At 39.9% G+C, this 14742-nt stretch overlaps 2 protein-coding genes across 5 annotated transcripts in view; both read right to left on the bottom strand.

Moving 5' to 3' along the window:
- Window positions 1–470: 470 nt before the first annotated feature.
- Window positions 471–7714, bottom strand: LOC133613907 (uncharacterized). 2 transcript variants are annotated; one of them, XM_061971811.1, is made up of 4 exons: window positions 7657–7714; window positions 3980–4130; window positions 3565–3721; window positions 471–2907 (listed from the first exon to the last, which is right to left on the bottom strand). In XM_061971811.1, exons 2-4 carry the CDS (start codon window positions 4112–4114, stop codon window positions 1643–1645), a joined length of 1557 nt encoding a protein of 518 aa, XP_061827795.1. In that variant the 5' UTR covers window positions 4115–4130; window positions 7657–7714; the 3' UTR covers window positions 471–1642. The 2 variants fall into 2 exon arrangements, with proteins under 2 accessions (XP_061827795.1, XP_061827804.1); XM_061971820.1 differs by having other exon boundaries at window positions 3980–4092; window positions 7657–7711.
- Window positions 7715–11369: 3655 nt separating this feature from the next.
- LOC133622540 (ankyrin repeat and SAM domain-containing protein 1A-like) overlaps window positions 11370–14742 on the bottom strand; it is a 112037-nt gene continuing 108664 nt past the window's right edge. For all 3 annotated transcript variants that reach the window (XM_061985371.1, XM_061985375.1, XM_061985379.1), the window contains one exon: window positions 11370–13095. In XM_061985371.1, the coding sequence (XP_061841355.1) occupies window positions 12979–13095 (117 nt within the window). In that variant the 3' untranslated portion in view covers window positions 11370–12978. The remainder of the gene's footprint in view (window positions 13096–14742) is intronic.

Below are 14742 nucleotides of genomic sequence, written 5' to 3'. Positions count from 1 at the left end.
ACAAGTAGATATCACTTCCTTATTGGCAGTTTTAGGAGACCCAGGGCTGATCTACTAAGATACAAATTACTGGTAAATAACGTGTGCTATCAGTGGGCTATCTACTAAGCCTGTGCAATTGATAACAAGCAAAAGTGGTGCAGGCCGTCTTATTTATATAATAATAATAATAATAATAATAACTGGGATTTATATAGCGCTTTTCTAAGTACCCAAAGTCGCTTTACATGTAGAACCCATCAATCATTCACACCTGGTGGTGGTAAGCTACTTTCATAGCCGATGAAAGATCGCCGTTTACTACTCCGAAACGCCCAGACTATTACACTACTTTTAGCATGCTGAAGGTGTGCTCTGGGAGGTGTGACGGTGTTGTGATGGTGAATCTGGAATGACCTATGAACAAGAAAATGCATAATACAATACTTTTTTTAATATATATAATAGATACATTATAATAATTAGGGCTGTCAAAAATAACCAGTTAACCCATATGATTAATCACAGAAAATTGCATTAATCATACACATATGCAGATTTATCACGCAATTTATTTGGACTGTACATGCACCTTTACCATGACCATAACTATACCTGAAAGGCGTAACGGGTTGTCATATTGTCAGTGATCAGGTCAGTGCATACACCAGTGGAAAGATGAGTGAGGTGACTCTGACAAGTGTGCTGGCTGGCAAATTTCACTTCAAAATAAACTCTGACGAGACTTGAAGCATCAATACATATACGTGTTAGCAAGTTTTGAGCATATAATGTGCATTCAATTAAATCATTTAAAAAAATGTTCCTTGTGTCAAAATCCATCCATTCATTTTGTACAGCTTGTCCCTCTCATATTTAGTTTAAAAAAAATAATAATTTAAACTATGCAAGTGAATAATCAGGATTAATCCAAAATTCAAGTGTGATTAATCACAATTAATTATTGAACAGCATTAATAATAATAATTCTCGAATGCCATTAAAATACAAATGCCAGCAGACACCAAAACAAATCAATTGAATTTGTTTTAATCAGCCTCTTAAGTCAACCGGCAGCTATGAAACCGTAAAATGATATTGCTAAATTGACAAGCTTTCCAATAACTTATTAATTTATGACAGTTTAAATATGTTGACACACGCATAGGACGGAGGATTCTCTGTCCAAGATCTCGCTCCTTTCTCACAGCCAATCCTGTGCTGTTTTGCAAGCACATTTCAAACTTGCTAAACATAGACGCAAACAGCGGTCGCAGGACGGTTTTAGTCTTGATAAATCACATTGCAAGTGCTATATAACTATATTTGCATCTCCTTGTCCCAGTATTATAATCTGATAATTGGCATATACATTAGGACAAACATGCTTAATGGATTGCGTTCTCTAATTTGCTAATTAAAGAGACGCTATCCTCTTCTTAGTAGGTCAACTTTGTGTGCAATGTCAAATTTGCACATCTTAATACACGCAAACTTTTAGTAAATCAGGCCCACACTGTACAAAAGTGAGCATGTTTGTCAAAGTAAACGTGTCGAGTCATATGAGGCAGTTACAAGATGTTGATATGTAAAAAAAATAAAGTGTCATTTGTGTGTATTTACAGTATGTTTATATGATGTGTAAGGAGTAGTGTGGTTAGTATCAGTCCTTGAACAGTTTGAGCTTCTTTAGGGCTTCTATTCCATTTTCATCCCGAGGGCAGACCATCACGCTGACGCCTTGCGACCGCACCGCCTTTTTTGATTGCTCCAAGGCCGTTTGGAGAGACGCTTGTCTCCGAAAGTCAGGGCTGGTGGCGTTACTGAGGCACCGCTCGACGCTGATGCCTTCATGATAAGAAACGGGTCGGCTTAGGCGGTGGCCGGTGCGCAATTGTGGACCTGGTTGAGCACTTGGGACCTGGATTAGCTGCTTGACCAGGTCTGAAGAAGTTCGAGGAGAAGATCTCAACTTGTCAGCGTCGACAGGCTTCCTTAAAACATGTATGACGGGAGATTGTTCATGTTGTGAAAAGCAACGCCTGGCAAAGTGACCGGAGGCGACGGGTGAAGGCGGAACGTCAGAGGCAGAGGACAGGGGGCTTATGGAGGTATATGATGGTGTTGAGGGGGATAAACTCAACAAACTTGGTGTTAAAGGGGATGGACTCACACTACTTCGAAATGGAACATATGCCCGTGGCTTTTGAGTTTCAGGAGAACGGTCTGTCCCGTTACCTTGACGCAGCCCGAGCTTATGAAGGGCCTCAAGGTGGATTCTCTCAAGGTGACTGTTGCCAGTGGGCGATTTCATTTCTGGTGGTGGCGTGACTCCCTTAGAAAACTTCCTTGGCTTAGTAACCTCTGGGACTTCAGGGAGAATGACATCTGAGAGAAGAGACTCCAAAGCAGGTGAACTTAGACTGGCTTCAGTTAGGTGTTTCTCTGCAGGTTTCTGGTTATTAGGAGAGCTGACAGGAGCTCTTTTCTCCAAGGCTCTTTGGTAAAACAAGTCAACGGACACTGACTTGCTGCTACTGGAGAGAGGGGGGGCTTTGACATTAAGTGGCTTTCCGAGTCCTGTGTTGTCCATGAAGTCAGACGGAAGGGGAATCGGAGCTACGTTTACTTTAGAGGTCGTGCAAGTGAATGTGTCTGGAGAGCCGTCAATGGGAGGTGAGCCTTCAGTATAACGTGTGATTGCCATTGAGTCAGGAGTTACCAGTCGGTCTTCTGGTGTGGCGTTCACAGAGGCTTCACGGGCTTCTGCCTCAACGTCTACTTCACAGGTGCGACTGAGAAGATGATGCTCATCTAAATTTTCCCCGGTCAGCGTTCTCCACTTCTCTGACGGGAAGTCAACCAACAGTGGGGGCAGGGTCTCACAACTGCGGTTCATTCCAGATTCAACGTTTAAACCGGCAATTTCTAGAAAAAAAACAAAAACTGTTAGGGGTGCGTGATATTTTTTTTTCTTCGAGACGGTACCGATAACTTCCTGCTTTTCAAGAATGTTTTAAATGTAGATTTGAGTATAGTTTGTGCACACAAGAGGTAAGAAGAGTCAAACAAGAGTGGATTTGACAAGCTGTACTGTATATTTGTCACTGCGTGCTTCTGTCGGGACGCTACAGTAGTTACAAGAATGTTACTTGCACAATTTTATCGCTGAGCACTTGTTGCAAGTGGTCTTTATTCACTTAACAACTGAATAAGGCACCGATAGGGTCTTCTTTTTTTGAAGCCAGGTGTTTTTTTGTTTTCCTGCCGGAGTGTTTGCAGAGCTTTTGGTACGGGCGGCATGTAGGATGTCTTCCTCTGATGAGTCGAGAAGTACAACCTTCGGCAGGACCATATACGCTGTGGGGCAATTTGGAACATCTAACATGGTAGGAGCTCTTAATTTGTTCACCCTAACCTACTTACACACACGGGGGGGTTTGACTCATTGGAGCGTGTTTTTTTCTTTCTGTAATCTGTGTTTTTGTTAATGTTATCAGACTATCACAGTGATGTCATAACTCCCAATAGCGACCCCTTGTTATTGTGTTACTCCTAAAAAAGGGAGATTACTGTTTTGTTTACCTTTACTCCGACTCGTCTTCTCCGCCTGGTGTCCTGAGTCCCGTTCGTCGTTGGATATTCCGCTGTCCTCCTGCACCTCCAGTGCTTCGATGGTCTGCTCAAGATACATGATGCTTGCCATCTCCTCTGCAGTTAAGTGTTCCAGGCTGTCCTCGCTCTGCACACAAATATACTGTACATCACACTCACACACGCCATCGCCCTAATGGGGCGCTCAAACATGGGAGACGAAAGTGACAAAGAGTATTTTTATTTTTATTTTTTGAGACAAGCATCTCAAACAAATTTTAACTAGAGTAGGTAGGTAGAATGCAAGGGCCGCAATTACACTAAACATTGAAGTTAATTAGAGGGCCACAAAATAGGGCGGCGAGTATGAGACCCCTGGTCTAAATGTTTACAATGAAGTACTCACATAGCCCGAGTTCACACTGATGACACTGTCGCAGCTCCCAGCGCTCTCCATATTGTTCAAGGACACCAAGGCAGCCCCACCGTGCCACGTGTCACCCTTCGGCATTGCACAAGCTAGAGGATAAGAGCGGTTCATCAGGTTGAGGAAGATTCTAAAACAAAAAATTAAACTGGTCTGTAGGGAATAATTATTTGTTTTAAGCTTCCTGGTGCAACCTTCAGTCATCAAGTAAAATCAGAGCAATAAAAACCACACCGCAAAAACTGAAATATAAGCACGAATAAAGAAGGCCACATTTTTTCTTTCATGACAAACTTGCAGATATTTAATAACCTGTACAGTACTACAATCTGAATAAGCAAAATCATTTATGCAGTGGAATGAAATCTGCTGTGCTATATATCGTATTTTTCGGAGTATAAGTCGCACCGGAGTATAAGTCGCACCTGCCGAAAATGCATAATAAAAAAGGAAAAAAACATATATAAGTCGCACTGGACCCCGGCCAAACTATGAAAAAAAACTGCGACTTATAGTCCAAAAAATACGGTATACACTATGTCTTCTTGTGGCATTTTTTTAACTACTCATTTAGTCTCTGTTGGACCAAATCGGTGAAATAAAGTTAAAATGACAAAGACAAAAAATACTATTCTCAATTACAATCACACTCAGTGGCCTAGTGATTAGAGTGTCCGCCCTCAAATCGGTAGGTTGTGAGTTCAAACCCCGGCCGAGTCCTACCAAAGACTATAAAAATGGGACCCATTACCTCCCTGCTTGGCACTCAGCATCAAGGGTTGGAATTGGGGGTTGAATAACCAAAAATTATTACCAGGCGTGGCCACCACGGCTGCCCACTGCTCCCCTCACCTCCCAGGGGGTGAACAAGGGGAAGGGTCAAATGCAGAGGAATTTCACCACAATGTGACAATCATTGGTACTTTAACTTTAAACTTTTTTTCATTTGTCATTTTAGAACATATTTCTTTTTTAATACTAAAAATACATAGGGTAATAGGCAACACTAAATTGGCCCTAGTGTGTGAATGTGAGTGTGAGTGTGAATGTTGTCTGTCTATCTGTGTTGGCCCCGCGATGAGATGGCGACTTGTCCAGGGTGTACACCGCCTTCCGCGCGAATGCAGCTGAGATAGGCTCCAGGACCCCCCGCGACCCCAAGAGGGACAAGCGGTAGAAAATGGATGGATGATGGATAGGGTGTACTAAGCATTAAAGGACCTTAAACAGCGGTATAGCTCGGTTGGTAGAGTGGCCGTGCCAGCAACTTGAGGGTTCCAGGTTCGATTCCCGCTTCCGCCATCCTAGTCACTGCCGTTGTGTCCTTGGGCAAGCCACTTTACCCACCTGCTCCCAGTGCCACCCACGCTGGTTTAAATGTAACTTAGATATTGGGTTTCACTATGTAAAGCGCTTTGAGTCACTAGAGAAAAAGCGCTACATAAATATAATTCACTTCACTTCACTTCACAGGAAGTATAACTTTCATGAACATGCACTGAGAAGGTATTCATCCTAATTCATTGGTTCAGATGAAGTAAATGCCAAAAATATTTGAGTGTTTAACAAAATCCAGTCTTCTTAAAACTCTGTCCAATATCCTTTATTAAGAGATTCTGCCTTCCATTCTTACCATATTCCCCTTTGGCAACAAAGTGTCAAACAAATCAACCTTCAGTTCCCTAAAAAGCAACAGTAATTACTTGGAGTGCAGACTGACAGAGAGGCGATACATACACCTGAGCACAGGTAGCAAAGCTGAGTCAGGATGCAATAGTGAGTGGAATGTCACTTTGCTTGCTCACATGCCTTCTTGACAAGCGGTACAGCACCGTGATTTAACTTCACGGGCGTTGAACTTGAACATAAGACACCAACAAAGATTAAAGCCCCACTGAAACCCACTACTACCGACCACGCAGTCTGATAGTTTATATATCAATGATGAAATCTTAACATTGCAACACATGCCAATACGGCCGGGTTAACTTATAAAGTGCAATTTTAAATTTCCCAGGAAACTTCCGGTTGAAAACGTCTAGGTATGATGACGTTTGCGCGTGACGTCGATGGTTGAAACGGAAGTATTCGGTCACCATTGTATCCAATACAAAAAGCTCTGTTTACATCGCAAAATTCCACAGTATTCTGGACATCTGTGTTGGTGAATCTTTTGCAATTTGTTCAATCAACAATGGAGACTGCAATGAAGAAACCTGTAGGTGGGATCGGTTTATTAGCATCTGCCTACAGCAACACAACCAGGAGGACTTTGAGTTGGCTAGCAGACGCTATCCGACGCTAGCCGCCGACCGCACCGATGATCGGGTGAAGTCCTTCGTCGCGCCATCGATCGCTGGAATGCAATTGAGCACCGGTGTTGATGAGCAGATGAGAGCTGGCTAGGTGGAGAGCAATGTTTTTATCATAGCTCTGTCGAGTCCCGTAGCTAAGTTAGCTTCAATGGCGTCGTTAGTAACAGCATTGCTAGGCTTTGTCAGGTGGTACATCATTAACCGTGTGGTTACAGGTCCAGAGTTTGGTAGTATTGTTGATATTCTGTCTATCCTTCCAGTCAGGGGTTTATTTATTTTGTTTCTATCTGCAGTTAAGCACGATGCTATCACGTTAGCTCCGTAGCTAAAGTGCTTCACCGATGTATTGTCGTGGAGACAAAAGTCACTGTGAATGTCCATTTCACATTCTCGACTCTCATTTTCAAGAGGATATAGTATCCGAGGTGGTTTAAAATACAAATCCGTGATCCACAATAGAAAAAGGAGAGAGTGTGGAATCCAATGAGCCCTTGTACCTAAGTTACGGTCAGAGCGAAAAAAGATGCGTCCTGCACTGCACTCTAATCCTTCACTCTCACGTTCCTCATCCACGAATCTTTCATCCTGGCTCAAATTAATGGGGTAATCGTCGCTTTCTCGGTCCGAATCGCTCTCGCTGCTTGTGTAAACAATGGGGAAATGTGAGGAGACTTTCAACTTGTGACGTCAAGCTACTTCCGGTACAGGTAAGGCTTTTTTTATCAGCGACCAAAAGTTGCGAACTTTATCGTCGTTGTTCTATACTAAATCCTTTCAGCAAAAATATGGCAATATCGCGAAATGATCAAGTATGACACATAGAATGGATCTGCTATCCCCGTTTAAATAAAAAAAATTTCATTTCAGTAGGCCTTTAATTAACTGCTTAATGAACTTAAATTGGGTATAAATTAGAATTTTGAATGACAGAAATGTATTGGTGCTACTTAAGAGTACATTGTAGGGCACCAGCACATGCTTAATGGTTACCAGTGACAACAAACATCGATTCATGTTTAAACTTGCTACATTGGTCTGTTACTGGCTTTCATGGGCAACTATTGACACTTTCCTCACCTCAGTCTATTCATTATTATTATTATTATTAACAATGATAAAACACACTGCTCAGTGGATTATACTTATGGTTGAAAAGCGCTTCCTTTGTATGAATGACACAAAATAAGAATAGGGAAGCAGGAAGTGCACATAATGCAAACTGTAGAGATACACATCTCCTAAAACCATCACAAGTTGTTATTGGAAGAAACTTAAGTAGATTTTAAATAAATTGATGATGGAAGAGTAGAATGTAAGTGAGAGTGTATGTCGATAACTCACCATAAAGTCGGACATGAAGGTGAGAGTCTGTCAGTCCATCTCTGAGGCTGTGAGTCACTCCGCCACTGGAGCCGAGGAAAGGAGTGGAGCAAGAGGGAGGGAACTACCGGGACTACACCAATCAGCGTCCACACATGTGATCACGTGTGGCCAATCAGGCAGACAGACTACATGAAAGGTATGCTGTGACGTAATTCGTGTGCCTGGTTAGGTTTTTTTTTTAGTAATTTGGGGTATTAATACCCAAAATGCGCAGTAGTTAGCAAATAAATATGTTTTTTATATACAAAAAAAACTAAAAAAAACAAGGTTTTCACACCGTCATTATGGAGTATTGTGTTTAGATTTTTCAGAAGAAAAAATAATTGTTTCTATTTTGGAATAAGACTAACATGACAACAGGTGGAAAAAGGGAAGCGCTGCGAATACTTTCTGGATTCACATACACACACTGTATATACGCAAATATATATACATATATATATATATATACGTATATATATATATATATATATATATATATATATATATATATATATACTATATATATGTGTGTGTGTATGTATATATATATATATATATATATATATATATATATGTGTATACATATATACACGTACATACATACATATATATATATATATATATATATACATATATACACGTACATACATATATATATATGTATACATATATATACGTACATATATATATGTATACATATATACACATATATATATATATATGTATACATATATATATATGTACATATATATATATAAATATACGTACATATATATAAATATATATATATGTACATATATATGTACATATATATATACATATACGTACATATATATAAATATATATATATATATATGTACATATATATATGTACATATATATACATATACGTACATATATATGTATGTATATATATATATACATACACGTATATGTACATATGTATATATATACATATATGTTGATATATATACATATATGTACATATACATATATGTTCATATATATACATATATGTACATATACATATAGTGTATATATGTACATATGTATGTACATATATGGATATATATATGTGTATATATATGTACATATGTGTGTTTATATATATATATATACAGTATATATATATATATATATATATGCACACGTATGTATATACATATATATATATATATATATATATATACACATATGTATATACATGTACATATATATATATATATATACATATATACTGCTAGGGGTGCTGAAAAAAAATCGATTAACACCCAAATTACGATTCCTATTTATTTGCCTTCCAACTTCCGATTTAAAGTTGTTTTTTTCAGAATCATTTTTAAAGGCATTTTCAGGTCATTTCCATGCTTACTTGCTGCTCATATACGTCAGTTTTTGTTTTGTAACCTGTTTTGTTGTAATTATTATTTCAAGTAATACTTTGCGAAAATCCGTTTAAATCGAGACTTGTAAATCGAATCATCACTGCAAGAATCGGAATGAGATCGAATCCTGAGGTGCATAACGATTGTCTATACCAGCTATTCTATATAAAACTGCCAAAGATCATTTTAAATTGCATTTCAGCTGTTTAACGGCAGTTTATCACATGTACCTTCATCAAAGCTCTGAGAATTATGCTCATGGTTTTCTAGCGCCATCTGTTAGTTTAGAGGCGCAATTACACCAAAACAATATTTTCTTGTTTTTCAGTCTGCAAGAATGAGATTCATCTGGTTTTCATGGAAAAAGCCAAATCATATACTAGGATTACAGTCTGTTAAAAAAAATAGTAGTTAAAAAGGCCGAAATAGTTCTTAAAAGAAAATGTGTGTACTTTGTCCATACACTATTCTAACAATGTTGCAATAAAAAAACTAAAAAAAAACAAAAAACTTGTAAGACTCCCTGGAGATATTTCAGACTGCTAACTTTCAAACTGAACAATCATATCACACAAGGGATAATTTATTTATTGCTAGCACCCAGAAATATGATGGGAAGATCAATATATTAATCAGCTCAGTGGCCTTGTGGTTAGAGTGTCTGCCCTGAGACTGGGATGTTGTGATTTCAAACCACTGCCGTCAAACCAAAGACTGCAAAAAATGGGACCCATTGCCTCCCTGCTTGGCACTCAACATCAAGGGCTGGAATTGGGGGTTAAATCACCAAATGCTTCCCGAGCGCGGCGCACGCTGCTGCTCACTGCTCACCTCACCTCCCAGGGGGTGAACATGGGGATGGGTCAAATGCAGAGGACAAATTTTACCACACCCAATGCGTGTGTGGCCATCATTGGAACTTTAACTTTAACTATATTCATTTCATCAAGGGTATGCTAGCAATATGTAGTTAGCATTAATAATAATACATTCATTCAACTAGTGGACCTAACAGATGTTATGGTGAGGTGTGGTGTACACTAGTTTACAACCTAAAACAATTATTTTAAAACTGATGGGCCACAGAGAGCTTGTCAAAGATTACATTAGCTCGATTGCCAGCGTTCTGTACTACATGGTAGTGTGCTGGGGGGGGGGGGGGGGGGGCAGTATATCTAAGGACAGCTCCAGACTGGAGAAACTGATCAGGCGGGCCGTTTCTACGATGGGAATAAAACTAGACTCACTGGTGAAGGTGGCAGAGAAGAGGACTGTGGAAAAACTAGTGAGCATCCTGGATGATGCCAGTCACCCTCTGCATACCGTTGTCAGTAGCCAGAGGAGCCTGTTCAGTGCTAGACTGCTTCATCCCAAGTGCAGGACTAATAGACTCAAAAACTCCTTTGTCCCACACGCCATTAGACTGTACAACTCCTCTCTGGGAGGGAGGTGGGTTACTAGGATGACAGGGGATGCAAAACAATAACAGTGCAATACTTTTTCATAACATGGTCACTACTGCCTAGTTTCTCTTGTTATATTCTTATTTTACTGTTATATTTTTATTCTCATTGTTACTTTTTATTTTTATTCTATTGTAATATTTTTCTATTTTGTTTCCATTTGTACCCCCATTATTTACTTTTTACAATTTTGTACACTGCTGCTGGAATTCAAATTTTCCTGAGGGAACTCTCTTGAAGGAATCAAAGTGCTATCTATCTATCTACATATTTTTCAGCTAAAACTTTTTTTGTTGTTGGAAAAAATAAAATAAATCCTGTGATACTGTAGACGTCATCCTCCTTAGCTCATATTCAAAAATACAAATATAGGTGAAATATCTCTTTGTGCAATTTCGATAATTTTATTTAAATCAAAAGACTGATTCAGAGTCACTTTCGTTAGTCAGGGACATGAAATGAAAGGAAAATGAATTACGGTATGACTAATTAGTGAAGACACATTTTTCCATCAAACTTTAATCAGACATTTTAGATGGCGTTGTTGATGCTTGCCAATCGCAATGATGCATAATTCAAACATGAGCTTATGATGTCAATACAACTGGTTTGATTACATTTCACCAGCAGCTGTCTATGCCTCTGCAAAGTTTACCCGAGTGAGAATAAGAAACAAGAACACAGTCTCAAATTTTGCAGTTTATTAGTTGTACAATTATGAAAAATAATCATTAAAAAATGGAAGCCCAATATTATGTACAATCTTTTTTCTTTTTTTTTTGAAGTGAGGTCCCTCTTGTGTGCCACTCAGCCTCTTTAAATCACAGGACATCAAGATATGTTTCACTTTATAAGACATAGTCCTTTTAATCTCTTTTGACAAAAGTCAAAAATTACATACATACATATACATATACAATGTATAGAGAGCTATAAAAGCACAAATCATTCAAGTATCAAAATAAAGACAGCTAGATTCATGTACAATATCATCAGATTCGTCCCAAAATATGGATCCTGATCCTCAGTGATGTGCAAAGGCAGAATTGGACCAGGCTGAGGCTGAAAGGTGCTGACACCAGCGCACTAAAGAGCGTGTACCGTACATTTCATCCTACTGCTCGTACCGAATACAGTAGACACCAAGCAAGTGTTAATCAACACGCCCTGACTGTACCCATCTACACATCAGCTGACCAGCCAGTACCATGACAGTCAACAAGCTGCGAGAAAAAGCTGCTTTCTGTTTCGTGTTTGTTCCGAAGCTGAAATAAAAGCTAAAAAAATGAAGTAGCAGATCCCGCATGGCAGGTTTGGTGAATATTCTTGTGTAGATTTACCCAACAGAGGAGCAGGGAGACAGTTCAAGTTCCTGCATTAGGACAATTATCCTACCAAACAAATAAAAAAATAACATTGAAAAGTTTAAATGCAAAATCTGCACCCTGTTATATCACTAGTCTGTGTAGTGTTGTTTGTTGGAATCGTAGTTTGGTTGAATTAAGGAATCACTCCGTGCAAGATTGTTTATCACAGTTAAATATGCTGAGATGAATTTTGGAGCTTTTTGACAAAACACAAATGCCACCTCGATGGACAACTCTAGGAGAAAGCATTTCTCGGAAAATGTGTGCTACGCGACATCTCTGATGGACAGAATACGGGAGTGAGGTCACACCAGCAACCACCCCTACGCACGCACCTTTCCTGACTGTGGCGGTCCACCATTTTTTCCTCCTACCCGTCATGCAACAGGTTTGTCCTTTTTGTGTTCAGCTGAAGGGAGAGGACACATGCACACACACAACAGTGAGGTTAAAATAAAGGAATTGGACATGGACACAGTGATATATTCCCATTTGCAAGAACAAGTGGGATGTTTTCCAAAATAAAGCCAGAGCAGGGCACACTTTGGGTGTTAGTGAAAGTGCTTTGATGCTAACTTTGTCAGCGTATCACAGTGTTTTGGGATATGTGCCTCCTTTGGACTTGAACAAGCGGTTGACAGCGAAACAGAAAGCGCCCGTGACAAGCCGGCTGATGCACAGACGCATCGCAACACAGCTTGCCATGGAGGTGTAGGATGCGTGCAGCGTCTCGGCGTCAGGAGCGCAAAGCCTCAAAGCGGTCGTCGCCTAACAGAGCAGGAAAAGCACCAACAAAAAAAAAAGGGCTTATCACCAAGAGTCAACAGTGAGATGTTGACCAGGGGGGAAAGAAGGTGACATATTGCAGAGAGAGTTCAGGGAGCAGACGTGGTAAACAGAGGCGACGATGGTGAACACTAGCTGGAAGAGGATTAGATCTACAAGTGTGCAAGAGAAGATTCTGGACAGAGCGGCGGCAGGCGGAGTCGCAGTGAAAGGCACGCAGGGGAGGGGAGGAAGGTGAAAGAGAGCATGTGTGACCAGATCAAGGGTGAAGAAGATGGGGGTGTAGGAGGGGTCCACTCAGAAAATGGTGGTCTCGTACTTAGTGCTGATTGTACGCTTGGGTTCCTTGGGGTCCACAAACCAAGTGGCGCCACTCTGGGGCTGTGACTCTCCCTCCTGTTCCAAAAGGTCCGTCTAGAATCATAGAAGAGTTAAAAAAATTAAGTCAATATGCAGCTAGCGCTCTACATTTCACAGTACTGCTTTTAGTACGCACACAGTGGATCGACCCACCAAGGTTAGATGGCACAGGCCTGAGATATATATAGTTTTTTCCCAAGACAATATGTGCAGTATTTGCCCCTAAGGGGTACACTCCAAACAACCATTGACAGGCCAGGAAAGTGCAACATACAACATTTAAAAGGAATGTGCCAATCCATCGGCCACTGATCGGTATCAGCCAGTTTCTTGAAAAAGTATGTGATCTCCATTGACGATTATTGCCGATCACAAACGCTGATCCCATCTGGCAATTTATTTTTAGTTCTCTGGCTGACAAGCTAAGAACCTAAGTGTTTATCTCCATACACAGTGTGGAGATGCTCCCCTGAGGTAATAATAATAATCACCTCCAATAAAGCAAATGTCTTAATAACCTAAGTATCTATATCAAGTATCGATCCTTAAATTGGTAGTGTCGACACCATAGTAAATATCAGTATATGATCGACACTAGAATGATTAGATCAATATTCTTATTTTCTTAAAATATTTTTTTTCATTGTTTTTGTTAAAAGTCTACAAATTCAGACAATAAGTACCTGGACACAGAAGGACTCTTGACTTTGTTTAGCTCATACAATTTAATGTGATAAAAGAGAATAAGGAACAAGTAAAACATATTGTGCTGTTTAACTGTCAACAACACTAACCATAAATAAATAGAAAAATGTACAGTTAAAACAACATGTGATCGGTATTGGTATCGGTCGATCTCACTCATATACGATCGGAATGGGCGACATAACACCCTGATTTGAACATCCCTAACATCTAATCATCTCAGCATCCAATCAACTGAAATACAAACACTTGTTTTTGCTCCCATTTTTTATGAGCTAAACTAAAATATCTAAACGTGTGTTATGTCCACAAAAGGCCATTTTTCTCAAACATTGTTGCACAGTTTGATGGATATCGTTAGGAACTGGAACATATACGCTGATCCAGAGCATCTTAAACATGCTCAATGGGCAATACTCAGCGTGTTCGCGGAGTATGCTGGCCATGCAAAACCTGGGATGTTTTTAGTTTACGATCTTTGTAACACGAGGCCGTACATTATCATGCTGCTACATGAGGTGATGGCCGTAGATGAACGGCACAGCAATGGACTTTGGGATCTTGTCTTTGTATCTAGGGATGGGAATCATTTGCTACTTTTGTTGAAAATTCCTTTATCGATTCCTGTGGGCAAGCATAATGTCACCACGCACTGCGCAGATCAGCGGCACAAACGCTGGAGAGTTATTCATGAGAAAGGATGGCAACAGAGCAACTTGCAAAGTGGATATTTCACCAAAGGAAGGAATTACTAGCAGAAACATTATCATACATAGCATGTGATAACTTGAAATGAATGACGCGTTTTCCCTTTCTTCCAAGCTGGAAGTGAATCTGCATTAGCAACAGTGGCGTCAACACATGTTCTGCTGTTAATCCTGCAGATAACTAACACTGCTTGTGACAATGAAGCCTGTTAGTGCCTCACCAGTTATTCATTGTAAACAATGCAATACATGACGAGACAGCGTCCGACTGGTTCAGAGGCTGCACGTC

The sequence above is a fragment of the Nerophis lumbriciformis genome, linkage group LG01, assembly GCF_033978685.3.
Source record: "Nerophis lumbriciformis linkage group LG01, RoL_Nlum_v2.1, whole genome shotgun sequence".
NCBI lineage: Eukaryota > Metazoa > Chordata > Actinopteri > Syngnathiformes > Syngnathidae > Nerophis > Nerophis lumbriciformis.
Note: the sequence above shows the minus strand (reverse complement) of the source record. Positions and strands in the feature narration are given on the sequence as shown.

Excerpts from the sequence above, each read along its gene's own strand:
- LOC133613907 (XM_061971811.1), bottom strand. The coding sequence starts at position 4,114 with ATGAACCGCTCTTATCCTCTAGCTTGTGCAATGCCGAAGGGTGACACG. Across the intron at positions 3,722-3,979 it reads TCAGTGTGAACTCGGGCTAT|AGCGAGGACAGCCTGGAACA; the intron begins GTGAGTACTTCA and ends ATTTGTGTGCAG. Across the intron at positions 2,908-3,564 it reads GAAGACGAGTCGGAGTAAAG|AAATTGCCGGTTTAAACGTT; the intron begins GTAAACAAAACA and ends TTTTTTTTCTAG.